This window comes from Gadus morhua, chromosome 8 (genome assembly GCF_902167405.1).
Source record: "Gadus morhua chromosome 8, gadMor3.0, whole genome shotgun sequence".
NCBI classification, from domain to species: Eukaryota; Metazoa; Chordata; class Actinopteri; order Gadiformes; family Gadidae; genus Gadus; species Gadus morhua.
The window spans coordinates 4,238,029-4,256,672 of NC_044055.1; the positions used below are offsets into that span (position 1 = coordinate 4,238,029).

Genomic DNA, 18,644 nt, shown 5'->3' on the forward strand with positions numbered 1-18,644 from the left:
CAGAAGGAAGGAGGTGACTGCCTATTAACAACAAACAAGACGGACTGCCGCAACGTCGTCCCCTGGCCGGCCAAAGGGTCACTTTAACCCGTCCCAGAACCAGCTCTGTCCCCGTTGGCCGCGGGGCGACCCGGCGGACCGCCGTCTGACCCATCGTCGCGCTGCTGCTACTGCCCGCGGATCGCAGGTTGGGAAACATGACCAACTACAAGGCGTTCCACTCGCAGCTGTCGTCCATCATGGAGTCGCTGACCCGAGCGGCGGTGACGGAGATCTGCGAGCTGGTGGACGACAGCTACACCGTGCTGCAGCTGGAGATCTCCCGCAGCCACAAGGAGAACGAGGCGCTGCGGCGGAAGCTGGAGCTCATTGAGAGCATCATCGCCCGTGGGCACCGGGGCAGCTTCGCCATGTTGGGGTACGACGCGCCTCCGGAGGCCGTCGGACCGGTGAATTACCCCGGCGGTGAGTTATAGACAGAGATAGAGAGAGTGACGAGACAGAGATAGAGAGTGACGAGACAGAGATAGAGAGAGAGTGACGAGAGTGAGAGATAGAGGTGTGTGTTTGCGTGCGTGTGTGTGTGTGTGTTTGTGTGTGTGTGACTCTCAACGCATCGCACATCGACAGTTGTGAATCAGCGGCTTGAACTGTAGGTGAACTGATTCCTGTCCATCAATTGTTGTCCCCTCACGGACTGTGCTTTTGTGTGTTGCTGACACAGAAAGAAGCTCATTGGCTCAGCTGCCCACGGCCGGGAGGACAAAAGCCAGCAGACAGGCGGCCATCGAGGCGGCCGAGAGGAGTTTGGCCGTTAAAGAGGTACGAGGGATTCAAGCTCGAGAGCAAGCCTCAGATGTTTCTTGTACTTCTGTGAAGTTGACCCCACTCTGTGTTTGTGTGCGTGTGTGTGTGTGTGTGTGTCAGGTGAGCGCGTTACTCCTGGAGGAGGAGGGCAGAGGGGAGGCAGACGTGGTGCTGATCAAGGAGGAGACGCCGGGGGAGGAGCAGAGCAGGAGCGAGGAGCAGGAGGACCTCCTCATCAGCGAGGACGGTGAGCAAAGCACCTCTGTCCCCCCCAGTACCCACTTCTACGACCGCCAAACCTTTACCAGTACCAGGACCCAGAAGAACCAGTGTTGGCCGTGGTGGTCCTCGCTAAGGCAAAATAACTGATAACGTTTGCCCACAAAACACTTCACCACTTGCTGTTCTCCGTTCTACAATGTAACTCACTGATACTGTGAACTCCTCTGTTAGCTGAGCTAACTCTGCGTGGTCTCCAAACACCCAATCAGACGCGGCGCAGCGAGTGTGTTGACACGTCCTTGTCTGTCTTCCAGGTACGGAGGCCCCGCCTCTGGAGTCAAGTGACGGCGAGGAGGGCCCCTCCTCGGGCCCCGCCAGCCTGCGTCCGTGGGAGCACGCCCTCAACGCCGACCCCCATGCCGACCCCGCCCACCTCCGCCCCCCTCTGGGCGACTCGCCGTCCCCCGGACGCGCCCCCGACGACGACGACGACGACGACGACGACTCCCGGGGTGCGGCCTTCGACCCGGCGTCTGACTCTTACCCCGAGGGCCCCGGCGACGCCCCCAAGCCCGGCCACCTCCTGGGGCCCCCGGGGGACAGCCCGCACTCCCTGCCCGGGACCTTTGACCTGAAGCGGGGCCTGTCCCTGATGAGCTCGCTGCCGTACGACATGGAGCTGGAGATGTGCTCATCGTGGAACAACCCGGGCCTGCTGTCGGGGCCGGGGCCCCGGCCCTACCTCAAGCCCGACCCGCGGGCCCCGCAGCACCAGGACAAGGCCCCGGAGCACGGCGGCACGCTGCTCCCCTTCCCCGCGTCCCTGGGGGGGCCGGGCGCGGCGGCGGCGGCGTGCAAGATGGACGGCCTGGACCTCAACCGCTTCTGTCGGGACCGCCGCTTCACGTGCACGTACTGCGGCAAGTGCTTCACCTCGTCGCGCAGCCTGGAGACGCACGTGCGCGTGCACACGGGCGAGCGCCCCTACAGCTGCGCGCAGTGCGGCAAGCGCTTCACGCAGTCGGGCCACCTGAAGACGCACCAGAGCGTGCACACCGGCGAGCGGCCCTTCGCCTGCGAGCACTGCGGCAAGCGCTTCGCCGGGAAGCAAAACCTGAGAATCCACCAACAGAAGCACCACCCAGTGCCGTGAGGGCGGGGGGGGGGCGGAGCCCGTGTGGAGGACATGCAGCTCTGAGAGCACCAACCCCCCCCTTCCCCGTGGCACCGGATCAGGTGCAATGGGGCCCGCCACGCAGGGACGTGTGGGCCCCACGTTCGTAACCGGACTCTTTGGAATGGAGGCCCCCCCCCTCGCGGACCTCAACCTCAATTTGTTACTTTCCTTTATTTAATTATTTTAAAATGTTTATGGCCTTTGGCAGATTTTTTTCAAAAACGAGTGACCTTAACTAGAAAAGATATTCTATGTACTTTAGGGTGCACTCACACTAGGCCATCTGGCCGTGGCCATGGCCGTTTTCACACCTAACCGTGCTCAAATCTGCCCATGTGAGTGTGGCCAGTCTGGCCAGGCCAGGCCAATTTGGCCACTTGGGAGAGGTGTGCTGCTACGGTACAGGCCGCTACGGTACAGATGCTAATGAGCCGACACGCGCACACGCACGGCTACGCAACCTGAGCTGGATGACGTATAGTCCACGCGACGACCACGGACATAATAAAGGCGATGAGCCTTCTTTCCCATTAAACGGTAAACATATATCCAAATAAGCAACAGACTCAGCAAAGTGCGAACTGTGTTCTCTGTGTTGTTGTCCATTGTTGTTAAAACTCTGACTGGCGGCAGACTTTATTATGGTCCATGCAGCGGACGCTTGGTGATGACGTGTTACTTACGACGTGATGACGTATGTACAAGAGCCTACCGTGGCCAGGCCACAGTTGCGACGGCCAACGGCCACTGCCAGATGGCCTAGTGTGAGTGCACCCTTAGTTGTTCCCAGTGTGTCGGCCAGTTTATGACGCAGCTGTCGGTTTCTCTGGGACATCGCATACTGACTCTGTGATCCGTGGAAGTCCTTACCTCACGGAGGAGCCGGAGTGATCCCGGCTCCTTCTGGATATTACCGGCTCTTGTAGCAAGCAGCACACATCTGCCAAGCATGTCTGTGTTCAGCAGTTGGTTGGACGAACCAACGTATCACATTAAAAGTGTTCAATCTCACAAATGATCATGTTTTCATTGTACGTCTTTGCTTGTATCTTGACCAGCACCATGTACCTTGGCAAATCCCTGCAGGAGGTATGACAGTCTATGTTTTTGTTAGTTTAATAGACTAAGGTTTCAATGACTAACTTCTCCATACATGCCATGTTTTAATAACTATCTATGCTTGAAATGTTTTAGAAAATGCACCAGAATCTTGTAAAGCCCCAATGGACATTTGTTGACAAACAGAATCCAGCTTTAGTTGATTGCCTTTTAAAGCAGCATATATTGATTTTTGAACACTAGGGGGCAGGAAAGGGCAGTTTTAGTCATCAAATTAGAGCTCAGCCCAAGCATATTCCCTTATACTGTTTCTTGATGTTTTATCAAAGAAATCAAGAAATATGACAAAACAAAGCAAATGGGGGGCAGATAGCAGAAATAAATCACAACATACTGTAGGGACATCAAATGTGTCTGACATGAGTAAAAGGTTTGTGAGATGGTTGTAGTTGGCTGAGTTCAATGCGTACAACACCAGGACAGCACTCATGTCCATTGTTCTGATTAGGCTGTGGTCTGGAAACTGATAAGCACCCCTACAGTGCTTACGCAAATGGTCTGTTCCAACGGATCAAAGGGTGACTGAATGCTGTATGAATGAGTAAAACAACGAAATGGCTAATAATGCAAACTCGCAAATGATCTTAGAAATTTTGACCTTGACATGCTGGTTAGGCATTACATCACAAAAGGTAGGTTAGCTAACCTATATTCCATTGTAATTATGTTCATTTAAAGTATGATAGATTAAACTTTACTTTTTCAATTAAAGTGTTCACTCTCTCTTGGTGATCTTGTTTATGGAATATCTCTTGTCCAGAAAACACAGAGCTCCCTCTCTAACATATGAGTAAGATACACTACCTAACAGTGCTTACAACAATATTGAATAAGAATCCCCAATTGTTTTGGGGATTTCGTCTGAAGTTCCTTACTGGTGTCACTGGACCCAAGTGGGAAAATGTTGATCAATTATAATTACATAAATAACAAAATAGCCAATTTACATTTCATATAAATATGTTGTTACAAAAGATATTTATTTAATTAATTTAATTTAACTTGTTGAGGTTTTCTAACAATAATAAGTTCCCAAAACCTGCCTATGGTCCCCCAATAGCTAGAAATGGCGTTACATGTTACCTTCTCTGCTGTGTGTGTGTGTGTGTGTGTGTGTGTGTGTGTGTGTGTGTGTTTGTGTGTGTGTGTGTGTGAATACACACACTGTAACGCAAGTGTCGCACACTTCTTTTTTAATGGATAACTGTTCTACACGTCGGGTTCTCTGACGTCTCTGGTATTTCCACAACGATACTCGTAGTGGGGGTTATGATGGAAAACAAATTCGATCCTTTGGTCGTCGTCTCGGGCTAGGTATGACTCGGAGGATCACAAACTGTGTTGCTAGATGGCCAGGATCCACACACGACAGCCTTATCTTTGACAACAATCAACTTTGTGCACTGCTGGAAGGAGGGGACATCCATGGTCCCTTCAGAAAAATGCAGCGTGTTTTTGTGATTGTCGCGGACAAAAATCCTTGATTATGCAGCACGTTTTCTTAGAAAATGCGATCAAATATGAGGCATATTTATGCAATTTTATGCGATGAAATTGTGGGAACTTGCAAAAATTGCGGGAACTGGCGAAAAAATGCGGGAACTTGCGAGAAATTCTGCTTTTCGATGACGTTCACGACGCGTAATTACGTTACTTCATAAAGATCCCATGGCAACAGGGGGAAATGGCTGCTCTTGTGTAAAGTAAACGCAACATTTTTCAACTTTTTAGATATATGTGACTTTTTTGCAACGAAAATGAGGGATTATGAAATCATCCAAGCCCCGCATATTTTGCCCGGAAATCTGCAATTTATGCAGTGAAAGTGCGGCAAACTTGAAAAAATGCGGCCCCCGCATGATTATGCAGACTTTGGCTGATTATGCATTGAATTATGCGATCGCATAATTGCGTTTTTCTGGAGGGACTGCCCAGTGCGGACCTGGGTATTGTACGGCCCCCGGGACACATCCGGCCCTCTGGCCATTTCTAACCGGCCCGCGTGAGGTCTCTGGGGAGTTCACAATCAAACGTAAATCATTGTATAAAAAAAATAAAAATTAGAATAGAACTGCACTGCTTTTATTATGAAGGCGACTTTTGTTGTCTCTTTTTTTGTGCGCGCATGCAGCTTCCTCTTCTCTGGTTGTAAGTCGCAACTAAAAATAAGTAGAAGAAGAACCCCGTCCACGAGCCACGAACTGATCACGAACTGAGCTCACAGGAGAATTTAGCGCCTACGTGAATACAGAGTACACATACAGAGTGCCGAGTTTTTAACCAAACATGGACTTCTAAGTATTTTTTCACTGAAGTCAATGGTAAAGCTGTGTGCTTAGTTTGTGGAGAACAGGTCACTGTGTTAAAGGATTATAATTTGAATCGCCACTACAATACTAAACACGCAGAGAAATCCGACAACTTGACTGATGCAGATCGGGCACGGACATCTGAAGCTTTACTAGCTAAACTGCGAAAGCAAACAAGGCTGTTTTACCAAGCGTTGCACATCCAGGGATGCAGCAGCCAAGACCAGCTTTGTGATATCCCACAAAATCGCCCAAAAAATCCCCATTTTTTGAAGGGAAAAGAGTGTTTAGAGGACTCCACTGCGCTAATATGCCCAGAGAAAGGGCATATTAGCTATATGCCCAGAGAAATGCCTTTCTCTGGGCATATTAGCCTTTCTTCTTCTAAGTATTGACTTAGAATACTTTTTTTTTTTGTATACTTTTAAAGTTAGGTCGATCCAAAAAGGATCGACCTACTTTTCTCTCACATTTTCAGTGATGAAGTATAACAAATCAGGATGCAGATATTCTCTCACTGATGATCACCTGTCAGCTGTCCTGCGCATATCCACCTCAAACATTTAACCTGACTTCAGTGCACTTGTTCAAGCCAAGCACAGACTAGATTTTTATAAAGAGATCAAATTAATATTGAGCTGAATTCAATTCAGCCTATTGGTCCGGCCCTCCACAACAGTCCCTGTTTTTCATGGGAAAATTAATTGCCCACCCCTGGCCTAGTGGGTGACAATGGCTATGCATGTCGCCCCTACCTGACGACTCCTCTTTTGAACCCTCAGAACCCGGCAGAGAAAAATTACATCTACTCCAACTTTCAAACTATAGGAATAATAGAGAGAGTATTTGGTGTGTGGAAGCGGAGAATTCCATGTATACAAGAGGGACTCTGCACAAAAGTGGGCACTACCCTGACCGTCATCGTTGCAGTAGCTGTGCTGTATAACTTTGGACCCACTTCAGAAAGACCTGGAAGAAGCTCAAGTGCAGAATGCTGCAAACCCAAATGGCAATGCTGTCAGGAGAACACTGATTGGAAATCACAGTGCAGCAAAATTACGGTCATTCCATCCAATCTAGCCTACATCAGTAATTCTGACCAAAACTCATGAACTCCCCCCCACAATTATTCCAGAATTCAAGCAAAGCAAGAATGACCAAAGGTCACTTTGTGTCAACAAGAGACTGACTCCACCGACTCTCAATTGCAAGTTAAAACAGCCAACCACTTGAGTGAAAAAAACACAAAAGACCTCGCCACGGCACCAGCAAATCTTAAGCAATACATATTTCGTCTTACCTTAATTTATGTGGCAGTGGTCTGCAGATGCATCCCATGGTGTATCCTACAACATCCATTTAGTTCAACAGGTTCTGATACTGTCCATGGTACTAGCAACCTACTCTGGTGCTTTTTACCTATGTATTCAGGCTAAAATGACTTGATTTTCTGATGCCTCATCCCAGCCAAAGAGTATTGGTACATACTTTTACAATTTATTTGTTACCAGCATTTGTAGTGTTGATCAGCAGAGGAATAATACGCCAAAGAAGTTGATGTCGCTTAGCAACCGAAGACACTGGGGATGACAGGTTACCGGACTATGAGTAATACCAAAGACGTCATTAGAAGCCAAAAGTCCTTTGTTTTCCTTGACAGCGGTCAATTATACTGAGCAATGGATTGAATTATCAAATATAATTGACAAATTATCAATTATCAAATATAATTCGCCGAGGGAAGTTGTGAAGAGCCCATGCAAGTGAACGGAGCGTTCAGCGACATTGAGAAGACCCGTGTAATAATCCATAATAATTCATCTTAAGTTTTATTTATTTTTTTACAAGTGGTGGGTACAAAATTAATCTTGTCGAAAACTGGTGGGGACGTGTCCCCAGCGGAATTGACACCTATGCCGCTGCCCGCTGCCGAGGCAGTGGTGCCTCGACAGCGGGCTCCGGTGGGACACAATCGCGGTCAACAATCCCTTTCTCCTCCATGTCGCGGTTCAGTCTACTTCAGAGTGATGTGGATTTGGAAGAACCAGAAACGTCTGAGAATCTGACGCAGTCGTTTGAGATTCATAATATCGTCTGGAGTCACATGTGCCTTCGGCCGTGATAATGTTTATATGATATTGGCGTATAATATGATATTATTTAGATATAGAGCTCCAGGACTCCCGCCGGAGCACCCGTGTTTTAGAATATTTACAGAACACGGCCAAAAGCTGTGTGCGCCTCCGGATGATAGTATGAATCCGAGCCATTACGATTACATCCACTGTGAACACTAGCTCATGGTACCGTGGTCGCAAGCTGCTAAGGGCCACACCCCCACCCTCCACCTTGACCCGCCTCCAAAAACGGCAAGTTTGTGTAAAGCTCATTGTGGGACTGGCTCGTTGTGGCTGTAGTTCTGCACCAAGGCTGAATTTCTTGAACGTCTTCAAATAGGCTACTGTATTAAGTGACCAGTAACACCATAAGCATCCATAAACTAGCATGCCATGGGACCTTTAAATGTATCATGGAAATTCAGAAGCACAAAATACATATTTGTAGATGTGTTGTAAAGCTTGTATCCATTGATATTTTCGGATGAAATATTAATCCGTACGGCACTTCACTTACTACATAGAATTATATGGAGGAAAAACTGACCTTGTTACCAGCAGCGCGTGCACGCCACGGCTGCATACAGCAGTTAACCCTTACCCTTAACCGGAGGGGACTTTTATTGTGAAAATCGTGCAAATGCGGAACCTGGAAATAGAAAAAAAACAAGTATTTTCCTTTGTAGTCGAGAGATAGGCAGCTTTGATATCCAAAGAGAGTCGATCACCGGCAGCAGCCAGTGATAATAAGGTCAGCACGGTGCATTTCACGCGTATACCGTGTGAGTACCGTGTGAGTACCGTGTTCCGTTTTCCCGGTGTCATGCCCGCAAACGCCGCTATGAATTCCAAGATTTTGCAGGAGCAATTGTCCATCATCATGGGGGCGTTGACCAAAGCCGCCGTGGTGGAGATCTGCGAGGTGGTGGACGAGGGCTACTCCGTCCTACAGCTGGAGATCACTAGGAGTCACAAGGAGAACGAGGACTTGAAGAAGAAGCTGCACCTCATCGAGTCCATCATCGTGCGGGGCAACGCGGCGGCGGCTGCCGCGGCCGCGGCGGCAGACGGCACGGTGCAGGCGCCGTCGTGCGCAGAAGATGCGGCGCCGAAAGGAGACGCGGAGAAGACGGTACAACGCAACCCGCTTCTTATCATCTGTGCTTAACAACATGCAACACACGCATGCAATGCATGTTATTTTTGACTCGTTATCTGAACGATACCGGGGTTTTGATCGTAGATATACTATATATATATGTGCAGTTAAACCACTCTGCATATAGATACCCTCAGCGCCTCTTGAGACATTAGATTATAATCTGGTATGTTGTCAATCTGGTGTGTTACTAATAATCGAACATAAAAAAGGACATAAATTAATCATTAACAAACTTCCACCAGTTGTAATAGCCCACCTTTCAGTGGCATTGTGGAGTTAAAAAAATTATACACTTTTGCAGCAGAAGTGTGCAACAGAATGTTGTTATTACATTGATTGTCTTTTACCCCTCAAAAATGTAATGGAAATTGTGCACTCAATCTATTTGTGCTACTTTCTTTCTTATCTTATGGTAGAATAATGTCGAAAACAGCTACAATAACCCATAATAGAGGTATTATACATTATGGGACGGGTGAATGTCTTTTGATAGCATGTCATCGATTATCAAACATTGCTTGGTGCACTATAAACCATTTAACTATAAAGCAGTTTCTTGCAATTTCAAATATATGGCAACTAATTCCGACAGGTGTTAGTTGCCATCAACCATCAACCATCAATTTCGCATATAGAGTTCTGTATTTAAATGGGTCTTTTCGGTTATAGTGTGTTATTGTGTTCTAGTTAAGCTGTCTCCATGATGTTATATATTTGAGAATATGTGTTGTCTCTGGTTCAGCTGCCGGACGTGGTTTTGATCAAGGATGAAGACTCGGACGCCAACGACAGTTTAGAGGAAGGTGCGTTCACAATCGCCGCCTTGCATCTTAAAAACGGCTTCTTCTCAATAATGCAGATCGCTGCGCTGGATCTTTGAACCTATGTTTCTCTGTTCCTCTCTACGCCGGTCTCTCTCTCACCCCGTCCGTCTCTCTTATTCTACCCGTCTCCCCCTCTACCTGTCGCTCAGCCTCTGCCTCCCTCTATTCCTTCTCCTCTCCCTCTACTCTGCCTATACTCCCTCTCTGCCTTTACCTCCCTCTCTTCCTCTGCCTCCATCTCTCCCCGTCTCTCTCCTTCTTCCTCCCCCATCTCCCTCTACCTGTCTCTCTACCTCCCCCTCTCCCTGTCTCTCTGCCTCTACCTCCCTCTCTGCCCGTCTCCCTCCCACTACCTCCCTCTCTCTCTCCCCCCTCCACCCGTCTACCTCCCACTGCCTCCCTCTCTCTCTCTCCCCCTCTCCCCGTCTCTCTGCCTCTACCTCCGTCTAACTCTCCATCTTCCTCCTCCCTCCCAGTCACCGAAACATCGGAGGACGGGCGAGCGACGAAGCACAGCCGGAAGAGGAAGCGACCCTGGCCGGCAGGAAGTGAGGTGGACGGTGATGACCACAAGCCGTCTTCGGACCCCCAGCAGCAGCAGGGAGGGGGCAGGAGCCCCGTCAGACCCAGGGCGGGCCCCCAGTACAGCCTGGCCTCCCCCGCCAGCGAGCCCGGCTGCTCCAGCCTTTCCGGGGGGGGGGACGAGACGGCCTGCTCCTACACCCAGCACGCCGACCACCTGGCCCACCCGGCCATGGGGGGGCACTACGGGGCCCACGGGGGCCTGGACGACGCCTCCCTCCTGGAGGGCCGGGGGGAGCTAGACCTCAGCCTCCTGTGGACCAACAAATCCAAGCAGTCGTACGCCGCGCCCTTCCAGCCCCACGAACACTACGACGCCGGCGGCGACGCCTTCGGGCTCAAGCTGATCGGCGTCACCGGCTCCATCACCAACGCCGCCGCCGACGGCGCCTCGGCCGACGGCGGCCATCTCTCGGAGGGCAGCAGCTCGGCGTTCGACTTCGAGGACTGCAACGGCGGCAGCTTCGTTGCGTACCGCGGGGGGGCGGGGTCCCAGCTGGCAGGCGGCGGCGGCCCGCTGCCGGCGGGAGCGCGCGGGAAGCGCTACGTGTGCGCCATGTGCACCAAGACGTACGCCACGTCGCAGAACCTCGAGGTCCACATGCGCATCCACACCGGGGAGCGGCCCTTCAGCTGCCCCCAGTGCGGCAAGAAGTTCACGCAGTCGGCCCACCTCAAGTCCCACCTCAGCGTGCACTCGGGCGAGCGCCCCTTCACGTGCGCGCTCTGCTCCAAGAGCTTCATTGTCAAGTACAGCCTCAAGCTGCACATGAAGAAGTACCACGGCACGGGCTGAGGCGGCAACTGCGAACCACGTGCAGCCGCCCGCTAGGATTACGTTTTACGTTCAGAGAACTGTGGCACGGAGGACTGGCTGGCTAACAGACTGCTTGATAGCTGTGTTGGCTAGCAGGTTGGGGTTGATTTATTCTGTTGAAAGACTGATGTTGTTAGAGGTTTGAGACAACTCGGAGGAATGTCTCGTTGTGAAACGCTGGTCCGGTGGTCCGATCCAGACGGCGAGCTGTCGTGATTACTTTCTGTTAAAAGGCTAATGTTAGCCTTGGTTTATTAGCGGTTGGAAACATCACGGCAGCACTTCCCTCCTAATAGACCTTTCCAGTAAGCTGAGTTCCAAAACATAGATGATGCGTTTCCATGCAAAGTTTCTATCTATGTTTTTAAAAAAATGTAGCCTTTTACTTTTTTTTTTTACATAATGCATTTGTCATTTTTGGATTGAAATACTTTTAATGTAGATTTTTATATATATTGACACCCAAATCATCTCTATGGACAACTTGTGTTGATCCAATTTTATTCTAGCAATACTGACGTTTCTTGTCAAGGGTTGATTTTTGAACCAACTGTTTTCCGAGAAAGTAAGTTAAACACCTGTGGGGCCTTGTTTAACTAGCATTCATCTTGGTTCTAAACGCCAGCTGATTCGGCGACTGAATGCAGAGTCCCGCGTTCAATTAATCCACCAAGGGTGTGAATTCGTTGGAGGAAAACATTCAACGCCACCCGGAAAGCTGTTGTCGCGGTGGCATTGGCAGAATACCAAACGCTCCAAAATAAGTAGGCTACAGGCCATAGGCAGATATACGGACGCAGTAAGGTATTGCAGTAATACGAGTGATGAAAAATTGCCATTTAAACCACCAAAGCGGTCCAAGCACAATGAAAACAGTTCATACTTCAAGTCACAATGGGCGCAGCCATCTTGAATTCTGTCTCGGAATTTTGCTCGGCCACCACTGAGTTCAACCGAGACGGCGAGTTCGCCGTCCGAGGGAAAGGGGCGTGTTTGTCGTGTCGCTAGGCAACGTCCTCGGACCTCCGAGACGGATGGATAATAAAACGCAGCATGAGTGTTTGGAGCCAAGATGGCTGCCAATTGAACAAGGCCTGATGCTGTTTGGAAGAAGCAGTTGGTTGCGTTTTAGTGTTCAGAGGTCATATTGGAATCTATACGTGATGTTCAGGGACGTTGTCCCTGCCACTAGAAGGACCGTGTATTGTTTTGTCCTTTTTATCCATCCAGGTTAATAAAGTATAATCAAAAAGTTGTATTTAATATGCCAAATACTTCATTTTTTCACCTCCTCTTACCGTCTGACGCACTCACAATACAAATTTGTATTTTAGTAGCCTACAATTTTCATGAAGTAGAACCAAAGTGGGGCGGTTTCAGAGATAGGCCTACCTTACTATATCATACCTTACTATACTTCTTTTTTTCACCTCCTCTTACCGTCTGACACACTCACACTCCATTAAATTTGTATTTTAGTACAATTTTCATGAAGTAGAACCAAAGTGGGGCGGTTTCAGAGATAGGCCTACCTTACTATATCATTACTTCACCGCACACAAGAGTAATAGATATCACAACTATAACTGCTCAATGGATTTTCATGTTTATAATATAATTAATTTTTAGGGAGAGAGATTCAACATTTTGGCTCTGAGGGTTTTCAATATGAGTTCACACACACACACACACGCTGCTTGTTGGCCCACTCATTATATTTAGAGGTTTATTTACATGTTAACTATGATGTACAACTATGATGCAATTGTTTATTTAGCTCATGGGTGCGGGGGTCATGAGCACCATGAGTACTGAACATCAAGTATTTGTAAAAAGCTACATGGCTGTTTGACAGCTTTACCATTCCGCCACTTTCTAGTATATTTTATATAGGGGCATAAATTGTCAACATCTATGTTTTCACATTTTATTTAATTGTTTATATCTTATGTACTGCACATGTTTCTATATTTGTAATGCCTTACAACTCAGTTTACAATTTTACATATTTTGTTAAATTCAATCGATGTTGCATTTTATTTCATTGAATCATTTCCCCCTGGGCCAATAAAGTAATCTTCAGGAATATTAAATCATCCACGTAGTAAAGTAAAACGCACCGCAGTATCGTCGCGCATGCGTATACTGGGCCGGAATCCTTCCGTTCCTTCACTTCCTGGTTAGACTAGGGGGGGCATTGTTTACTTCCGCTGGGGGACACATCATTAAACTGTCCATACCGTCGTGGACCAACCACGGACACCCGTTAGTTAAGATAAGTGTAAGACAACCACGGCCATGAACAAGACGGCCACCCCGGTCGAGCTGCACGCCCAGCTGGCCTCCATCATGGAGGTGCTGGCCAACGCGGCCGTGGCGGAGATCTGCGAGCTGGTGGACAATGGCTACGCCGTCCTGCACCTGGAGATCTCCCGCGGCCACAAGGAGAACGAGTCGCTGCGAAGGAAGCTGCGGCTCATGGAGCTCAAGGTGGCCCGCGTGTCCGCCCTGCGCTCCGCCGGGGTCGGCAGCTCCGTCTTCGCCAGCAGCCGCGCGCGGGCGTCCCATCTCGGCCACGAGCTGAGGCGGCACCACGGGGGTGAGTGTTTGGACCGGGGAAGCTGTGATGGTCGCAGTAGCTAGACCACAACCATTCTGTGGAAACATGGTGTGGGTAGGTTTCCCTGCGACTGTGGTGGGTTCACTTCGCTTCTCTGCTTCTGTTGGCCACCTCACCCTGGCTGTCGCCTTGCGTGGCTGACACCGCCGTCAGTGAGTGAATGTTGGGCGATGTTGTAAACCGCTTTGAGGGGCCGCTGGTTAGAAATGCGGTGCAGTCTGTTCACCATCTACCTGTGGTTCTAGGTGAGCTGCCGCGAGTCACCGCCCAGGTGCCTCTCCTGTGCGGAGACCCCGAGGCGTCCGGGGACACGGGGCAGGAGAGCGTGCACAGAAAGGTACCGGGGGTCACCTTCTGCAGCCTTCACCGTGTGTAGGGTGTTAATGTACTACACGCGACACACCCACCATCACGTGACCTGCGTCGACGCCTTTCCCCACAGGATGAGAGCGATAACACACGTTACCCGAGTCACCTCGAGCTGTTCACATGTCTGGGATTGGTGTAGTCTGCTTATGACAGCCGCTGAAAGCGTGGTCATTATAACCTGTACGACCTGCAGGGTTCAGAGGCTTAATCTCACAGTGGTGACAGGAGCTCCGGAGGGAGAGCAGGTGGACGGTAGCCGGGAGGCTGTCGTTTCGAGTGTGAAGGTGTCCCTGAGCGAGACGCCTCACTCCGACTGCTCCCGACGAGCTGGCTGTCGCCTTCGTTTGGCTGTCGCCTTAGCTTGGCTGACACCGCCGCCGTCGGTGTGAATGAACGGTTGCATGTCGCTTTGGATGAAAGCGTCGCCTGAATGTAAACGCCTCGGTCGTTCTCCCCAGGCGTCGCCGGAGAACCCCGTCAAACTGCAGACGCCCGTCATCAAGGTGGAGAAGGAGGATGAGCCCTGGCAGCAAGACAGTGAGTCGAAGCACGGCGCTCTTCACCCGCTAGCACCCACAGCACCCTAGTCTACATCACTATATTAAGAGGATGAGGGGGGGGGGGGGGGTCCCCCATAAATATAAAGTCACACGAACAATTCTGTCACACGAAACAGTGCGCCCTCACACTACATCCATAATGGAGCTAAGAACTGGTATACAAGTATCATATATAGTATATTAGTATGACCTTTGAGGGTCCTTCTTAGCCGAAGTCTTCACGTCTCCACATTTAGCACTGCTATTATAACATCCACGGTAGGGCTTTGACTCCGAACATAATTATTCAAATATAATTAGAGTATCAAAAAATAAAACAAAATTCGAACAAATATTAGGCAGCCCTTAATATTTGAACCTGTTGTGGGCAGGCCAAGAGGGAGAGACGTCGGAGAACCTGACGCAGTCTATTCGATTTATTAGAAACCTAAACACGCAAGACCGGTAACCATAGCAACGCGGTAAACAAACCCCCCTCGAAGCCCAATCCAGGTCTTACTGAAGGCATTTAATGGTCAAAATATTATTAATAAATATTCGAATATATTCTAATATTAATATTAGAGCTGTCAGTTAAACGCGTTATTAACGGCGTTAACGCGAACCAAATTTAACGGCGTTAAACATTTTATCGCGCGATTAACGCAATTACTTTATAAAAAAAAAAAAAAAAAAATTTTTTTCTTTGGCTCAAAACAATGAAGCAGTAGCCTGACTGCTATGTTCAAATGACTTTTGTTGAAAGCAGTCGTTTAATTGCACTATAGGCTCTTTTTTTGTATCGTCCTGTTTTGATCAGTGTATATGCCAATGTTGTTATCAATAAAAAATCATTTGCACAAGGCAAGCCGATGCACTTCACCATGTTGATAAGAGAATTAAAATGAGAAGAATTATGGGACAAAAAAATCAAGGGATATTTAGCATAGAAAAATTATTTGCGATTAATCGCGATTAATTAGAGTTAACTATGACATTAAATATTTTAATCGCTTGACAGCTCTAATTAATATTAATAAACAATCAAACTTCAAATATGATTGTTGGGCAAAAGTCAAAGCCCTAATCCACGGTAACAAAAGAGGCGCTGAATGTAAACTCTGGCTCCTCCCCTCTGGGTTCCAGAAGGTTTCCACGACGACCTCCTTCGCAACGGCGACCCCGACGCAGAAGCCCTGCTGCCCCCGCTCGCCAAACAGGAAGTGGAGACCAAGAAGGACGTGGGCGACGGGCCGTGCTCCTGGGACGGCCCCGCCCCCGCGGCCCCCCCGCCCGCCCCGCGGCCCCGCCCTGAGGGCATCCTGGTCCCCGCCGACGGCGAGCGGGACGCGGGCGGCTACGACTGCATGCTGTACGACGAGGAGCCCCAGGCCCCGCCCCGCTGCTCCCTGCTGCCCGGCCCCGCCCCCGAGGAGGAGGAGGAGGAGGAGGAGGAGCCCGGCTGCTCCTACGCCCTCGGCCCCGGCCGGCTGGGCGTCCCGCCGCCCTCCGACATGCCCCTCCGCTTCCCCTTCACCCTCGGCGACGCGGTCGGCCCCGAGCCCCCGCCGCCCGGCCCCAGGGCGGCGCCGCTGTCGTCGTCCGCCGCCGGCGACGACACAGCCGGCAGGAAGGAGGTACCGGCGGTGGCGAGCGCATTCGTGCTGCAGGACGACTGGGATGGCTTCGGCGGCGGCGGCGGGGGCGGGGCCTACAGTACCCGCGACGACCCCGCCGAGGGGAAGACCTTTATCTGCAGCTTCTGCGGCAAGACGCTGGCGTGCCTGAAGAACCTGAAGACGCACATCCGCGTGCACACGGGCGAGAAGCCCTTCAGCTGCCCGCTGTGCGGCAAGCGCTTTTCCGACTCCAGCAACCTGAAGCGCCACCAGAGCGTGCACACGGGCGAGAAGCGCTACGGCTGCGTGCACTGCGGCAAGCGCTTCGCCCAGTCGGGCTCGCTCAAGGTGCACATGAGCGTGCACACGGGCTGCAAGCAGTTCACCTGCCAGTACTGCAACAAGACCTTCATCTCGGCCAATCACCTGCGGCGCCACGTGGTGCTGCACGGCGCCGACAAGCAGCTGCCCGCCATGTTCCAGTGACCCCTGACTGACCTCGCACGGGGGGATTTTAAAAGCCAGTCCACACCTGGCTTGGACCTAAAACATGGGAGTACTTTTTTGCGAGGTGCCGTCCGATGGTGGTTTAATGATGGTTTCTCAATGATCGGGATTAACGGATCAAACCGTCTGCACGCCTCGGAATCCCCCCCCCCCCCCCCCCCCCCCTGTGGGCCGGGAAAGGGAAGTCTGCTGCCCCCTGCTGGAGCTGCTGCCCCTGTGACCCGACCCAGGATGAGAACGTCTGCAGTGTTGACGGCTCCGCCCATACAAAGCTAGTAGCGACCCGTACCTTTATGGCGCTTTTCCACCGTAGGGTGCGGTTCGGTTCGCCTCAGTCCGGTAGGGAGGGGGCAATATAGCCCAGCTCAGTTCTGATGTCGATCGGCGCGACAGCTACCTAAACATCGTGACATCTTAGCAGCGCGACACAGTAGCCTGCTCAATAAAAACAACGGAAAAGAGGAACGCAACACATTAAACCAAGAGCTAGCATGGAAGTCGTCCAGCAACAGTTTCGGAACGTCTCCACCTCCTTGTTCGACCAAGCTAAAGTTTTGCGCGACATGTCCATTGTCCAGAATAATACCTCGCGGGTACTCTGTGTTTGTTTTTATCCCCATGTCACCCGGAAGTAACGATTCTGTCGACCAATCAAGGGACAGCGCGTGTAGCTCGAACTTGCCAGCACCCTTTCAGGCATCTCAGTACCCCAACGGAGGAGTACTGGAGACGAGCGCGAAACAAGTACGGCTCAGTACGGCCCAGTCTGGGTCACGCCCACTTTTGGCGGTGGAAACGCGAACCGCGCCGCACCTTTGCAAAACCGAACCGAACCCTCCGGTGGAAATGCGCTATTGGAACCAGCACCGGTTCGCCAGGACCATTCAGGGGACGGTTGAAAACGTACCACTTAAAGACTTAAAGAAGCAGTGGGAAGACTCGAGTTGCATCGAGCCGAACACTCTGAAGAAATGGAAATGTTGTTTTTAGTAGTGCATTATCCCATGAGAATACGAATCATGTTGTGACCCTAGAATGAGCCCTTTATATCCACACGGGGGTGGGGGGGGGGGGGGGGGGTCCGCCTCCTTGGAGCCTGCCATGTTTCTACAGTAGCCCAGAATGGACCAACGGCTCCAGAGACTGTTTTTATAATCGCTATCCTACTTGTAAGTTATGATCTATAGTTTTTACAGACTAAATAACGAGAACATACAATTTATAAATCTTGTCAGTCTAAAGTGGATGTTGACATCATTTTGGACGTACCAACTGGCCCCCGTAGCTTCTCCTCGGCCCTTTGGAAACGGAGAGATGTGTGGGGCAGTCTTGCCAGATCGGAAATCTAGCCCAATCAGCACTGGTGGGGACGGGGTCTTAAGCACCTCATCGCTAGCTGCCCCTCAATTTACACACTGCACCCTTAAGAGTGTGTTGGACATTCTAAATATACCCTTTAAACCGGGCTGAAACCCTACATTCTTTGTTAGCCTATTTTCCTGTCTGGGATTAATAAACTCTTTTTTTTAAGTGCCAACTAACTTATAAACCACTAATGCTTCGTTAACATTTATTTTTACATTTAAGGCATTTAGCAGATGCTTTTATCCAAAGCGACTTACGTTGTGCATTTTTCAGAAGGAGAAACAATATACCGTCGGTACGGTACGGTAAGGATGATCATAGAACCAAGTGCCAAACACTAACAATCACTAGGTTCACCCATTCCCTGTATACAACAAAGATAGCTAGGACAGGATGCTACACAATGCTAAGTATTAGTTTTATGTGCCAGGACGTAAAACATAGAACAAACATTAAACCACAAAGAGGTAGCCACAACGAACACAAAAG

General features: G+C 50.2%; 1 protein-coding gene across 1 annotated transcript; it reads left to right on the forward strand.

Annotated features, from left to right (window-relative positions):
- The first annotated feature begins 40 nt into the window (after positions 1-40).
- On the forward strand, positions 41-18,342 carry LOC115548602 (uncharacterized). Its single transcript, XM_030363350.1, has 11 exons — positions 41-465; positions 725-822; positions 928-1,054; positions 1,344-2,173; positions 8,449-8,883; positions 9,656-9,716; positions 10,214-11,113; positions 13,412-13,735; positions 14,002-14,093; positions 14,584-14,662; positions 15,811-18,342. Exons 1-11 carry the CDS (start codon positions 198-200, stop codon positions 16,767-16,769), a joined length of 4,173 nt encoding a protein of 1,390 aa, XP_030219210.1. The 5' UTR covers positions 41-197; the 3' UTR covers positions 16,770-18,342.
- Positions 18,343-18,644: the final 302 nt, after the last annotated feature.

Coding starts and splice junctions, on each gene's coding strand:
- LOC115548602 (XM_030363350.1), top strand. CDS start 198: ATGACCAACTACAAGGCGTTCCACTCGCAGCTGTCGTCCATCATGGAG. Junction 466..724: donor ACCGGTGAATTACCCCGGCG/GTGAGTTATAGA, acceptor TTGCTGACACAG/AAAGAAGCTCATTGGCTCAG. Junction 823..927: donor GGAGTTTGGCCGTTAAAGAG/GTACGAGGGATT, acceptor TGTGTGTGTCAG/GTGAGCGCGTTACTCCTGGA.